Source organism: Populus euphratica, unplaced genomic scaffold (genome assembly GCF_000495115.2).
Source record: "Populus euphratica unplaced genomic scaffold, PopEup_1.0 scaffold46.1, whole genome shotgun sequence".
In the NCBI taxonomy this organism is placed as follows: Eukaryota; Viridiplantae; Streptophyta; class Magnoliopsida; order Malpighiales; family Salicaceae; genus Populus; species Populus euphratica.
The window spans coordinates 2370269-2374490 of NW_011499852.1; the positions used below are offsets into that span (position 1 = coordinate 2370269).

At 37.1% G+C, this 4222-nt stretch overlaps 1 protein-coding gene across 2 annotated transcripts; it reads left to right on the top strand.

The window, feature by feature from the left end:
- Positions 1 to 2030: 2030 nt before the first annotated feature.
- Positions 2031 to 4004, top strand: LOC105121905 (uncharacterized). Of its 2 annotated transcripts, none has more exons than XM_011020764.1 (2): positions 2031 to 2307; positions 2412 to 4004. In XM_011020764.1, exon 2 carries the CDS (start codon positions 2507 to 2509, stop codon positions 3875 to 3877), a length of 1371 nt encoding a protein of 456 aa, XP_011019066.1. In that variant the 5' UTR covers positions 2031 to 2307; positions 2412 to 2506; the 3' UTR covers positions 3878 to 4004. The 2 variants fall into 2 exon arrangements, with proteins under 2 accessions (XP_011019066.1, XP_011019067.1); XM_011020765.1 differs by having other exon boundaries at positions 2031 to 2241; positions 2509 to 4004.
- Positions 4005 to 4222: the final 218 nt, after the last annotated feature.

Genomic DNA, 4222 nt, shown 5'->3' on the forward strand with positions numbered 1-4222 from the left:
ACTTACTTGTTATAAGCGCAATTACGGGAATCTCTCTCTCATTCCTCCTTCCTCCTCCTTTCTCTCAACATGGTGAAGTTTACTCACATTCTTTTGCTAGCATTACCTTTTGATCTATCAATTCCTCTTATTTACTTACACTTATTACATTACAAGTAGGAATGATCTTAATTAAATTCGTTAAAGGGAATTATGGGTGCTTGAGGCCAAATTCGTTGTTTTTGAAATTGAGAGATGTATCGGCGATGAATGAGGATATGAATGATGTGATAAAGTAGAGGGATCAACAGGAGTTGGACATGGTTACCCAAGGGATTGGTGTTGGGGGATTTTGGGAAGTTGATGATGGGATCATAGACGGCCAATAATAAAACAATGGGGTTAGGAGATTTTTATGACAAAATGTTGGTTGAGTGTACTCTTTGGCTAGCCAAGTTGACAAAAGTAATGCTAAGGTCCTGGAGATGGTATGAATTCGCGTTGTATTTCTGTATTTTCTTATTTCTTTTTTTTTTGAACTCTACCTTGGCAACTAGATATATTCATCCTGGATGGTTTCGTATAGCCTTAATATGCATTTGCTTTCATCTTTTCGTAGGAAAATCATAATAGGAAACTGAGGTACAAAGTTGCCAGCCCTGCACCTGAATAACTGCTTCAGTGCAGCTTGTGTTTTTTTTATATTGTGTTAGGTAACTTGTTTTCTTTTATCAAGGTTTTTCTTTTCCCTTTTTCGCTTAAAGAAGAAGGAAAAACCAGTTTGCTCTTTTTTCAGAACATAGAGTTATATCCAGTCCTGCTGCAATGATAACATAGTTTATTGATAGTTTATTTGATAGTGTGATTATAGTTATTTAAAAAAAATTATATTAAAATATATGTTAATAATTTTTTTATATTTTAAAAGTTATTTTTGATATTAGCATATAAAAATAATTTTAAAATAATAATAAAATATTAATTTTAAATAAATAAAAAAATTTAAATTTTTTTAAAATATTTTTAAAATACACAAACGAAGATACAGTATGAAACTTGACAGGGATTGAGCATAAATTCTTTCATATTTGTAAAAGTTGATCCACTATGTTCAGATTTCTCTCCTTTTTTTTTTTCATGTTGTTTCGTGGGGATCTTTGTGAAAAGGAAGGCGCCCAATCATGCAGTCGTTGCTTTGAAGATCCGATTATCAAGAAATTAGTATTGATGGCTCCTGTTGTTGTATATTTGGGTGCGAGATCAAGATGCCCGATTACCAGAGAACCAGCGGATGATACTATCAATTGCTTGACGGTGAATTTCAGAATGGCTAGCCATTCCCTCTAATGGGTTTTGGCTACACTTTCGATGCATTAAAATCATTTGCTTTGTACCAGCTTGAATTTTATTGAACTGGGAGAGAACTGAGAACTTCATTGTTCTTTTTAGAAATGAAAGAAATCAAATGGATATGGTGATCTCTGTTTGTTGTGATTATTGCCGCTCAGCAGCTGACACCGTCCGAACGTAGCAGAGAAGGTACTTTAGCAGCCCCCCCATAAAGAGGAAGAAATTGCACTGATGTGTCATTGGAACTTTCCAAGAACCTTATTCGTCATGACAAGGAAAGCAGAAAACTTTTACCTTTTCTTTTTCCTTATCTTTTTTATACTGAAAATAGCACCAGTACGATGAGGAAGGTTAAAACAATGTTGTATTTATTATTTAAAAAAAAAATTAAAAATATATTAAAAGAATATGTTTTATTTTTAAAAAATTATTTTTAACTTACAAAAATATAAAAAATAATTTTAAATTAAAATATTTAAATTAAAAAAAAAGAGGGTTTCAACACGTTCACAAATTATTACTTTTAAAACTCCAAAACAAATAAGCCAAATCCCCTATAAAATGACGTGTCTCATGTAATAAGATGTTGCCGCGTTTATTGGCACCCAAGGTGGCCACGACCGGATTTGACACGACCACGTCAACAAAGCTAAGAACGGAATCGCAAGCATATCCAGTCTCTTCTGAAAAGGTGGCAAATCTGATTAGTCGTAGGCTATCGCTTCCTTCGCATCCAAGGCAAGTCCAGTGAATAACCAGGAAAGTTGCTGGAAGAGAAACCACCAGAAACTTTGAGCAACAAAGCCCCACTAGAAAACAAGCACCGACTAATCCTAAAACCATAGATAAACCCCAGCTAGGAAAAAAGAATAGAGGAAGAAAGACCTTTGAAGGAGTTAAAAGAATTAGAAAGGAAGATATCAATCAAGCGCACGCAAGGAAGCACTTCGACTGCACAAGAAGGACAAGTTACTTTTAGTGAGTTGATGCCCTCTTTTAATCTTCAGACACCTTGGCTTTTTTTTTTTTTTAGGAGTTACTAATTTTTTTTCTTATCACGTTACATATTTCAATAATTGAAGGACTGGATTTTCTTGAGACTTTTACGAGGAACACTGCAATTTGTTCTCGTAAACCTTTTCGCTTTGTGGGCTTGGAACAAGCTTGAAGATCTTTAATGAGTATTGACATGGAGGATTCTTTGAGACAGTGTTCGTTGCTAGGGTTTAGCAGCGAGGACAGGAAGAGAAGGCGGAATGGTTGTGAATCAATAGAAGATACACTTGCAAGGTGGAAGAAACACAACAAACTTCAAGTAAGCAAGGTTCCAGGGAAGGGTTCAAAGAAGGGTTGTATGAAAGGAAAAGGTGGCCCGGAGAATATGAACTGCAGATACAGGGGTGTTAGACAGAGAACTTGGGGCAAGTGGGTAGCTGAAATCAGAGAACCTGTCAATAAATGCAGTTTAATGAACAGACAAGGAAGTAGACTCTGGCTTGGTACATTTTCTACTGCTATTGAAGCTGCTTGTGCTTATGATTATGCTGCAAAGCTTTTGTACGGTCCTAATGCCATACTCAATTTCCCTGACTACCCAGTTGAATCAGGGGATCACCTGGATAATATGTCGTCGTCGATTACTGCAACTGAGACATCATCAACTGAATCTAGGACAGCATTGGGTAACTACGAGGATAATAAGGTTGACAAATTAAAGATGAATCATTGTGGGTCTAGAGAAGGAAATAACCAATCAGGCTTTTCTAGGATATGTGCTGTCGACGAATCAGAAGAGGAAGTTGAGAAACTCAGGGTGGCGGAGAGTAGTGCTAGGGAGTTGAAAGCTGTGGAATGGAATTTAACAGATGAATGGAAATCGTCTCATCATATTGAAGCTGAAGCTCCTGTATTGAGGGAAGAAATGGATGGAGAACTAGCAGGAATTTTGAGATCTTGGAGTTGTTACGGTATCAATAACAGATATGGATTCTTGCAGAATGAGACTGAAAAAGTAAGACATAAGAAATTGAAGAACGAGGTTGTGGAATCCCGCATGAGCACCATACTCAATGAGTGCGTAGATTCGGACTATGATATGCGAACTGATCATAAACCTATCTATGATGTTGAGAAGCCATTAATGAGGGAAGCAGCAGCAGGGGAAGAGTTTTCAGGCTTGAAATTCAGCAGCTATAATCCCTTTGAGACCACGCATGATCACATGAACCCAGGTTTATGCAATCAAGGAATTGATATCAAGCCTTTTATCCAAGATATTTCTCACAATTCTGTATCAAAAGGAGGGGGAAATTATGGTTATGATCCCAGGAAGGTTGGTTCTGCAGACCACCTACAGAATGGAAGGCCATCAGGACTGTCCAGCCAGTTGCAGACCCCATCAACCAATCTACCAGGGAGCTTGAGTTACTTTCAGGAGGCAGATATAGGCCTGGGTTGGAATTTTGATCCATCACAGCAGGAATTCAACGGGGGCTTAGTTGGAGAGCCAGGCCTGCTTGATCAGTGGTACCCTGAATTACAATTCTAGTAATATTTGTAGGTGTCAATCTGATTATCAATAAAACAAGATGCTTAGGTGTCTAGCGATGAGTTCCATTGCCGTTGTACTTTCTTATTCTTTGCGTAATATATAGGTCTCCCTTTTATTATGTCTGCAGTAGAAAGATCTCAAGCAATTCAATCACTTTCAACTCACAACAAAAGATTTCATCGGATTCCTTAATTAATTTTTGAGGTTGTGCCAGAATATGCCTGCAAATTGTACTTTCTGAATGTACTGATTCGGCACTTCATATGCATGTCATTCTCTATAGAATATATAGTTCCATCAACAAGGGGGTGCGCAATCTATATGCTGACAATCACTCTCCAG

Excerpts from the sequence above, each read along its gene's own strand:
- LOC105121905 (XM_011020764.1), top strand. The coding sequence starts at position 2,507 with ATGAGTATTGACATGGAGGATTCTTTGAGACAGTGTTCGTTGCTAGGG.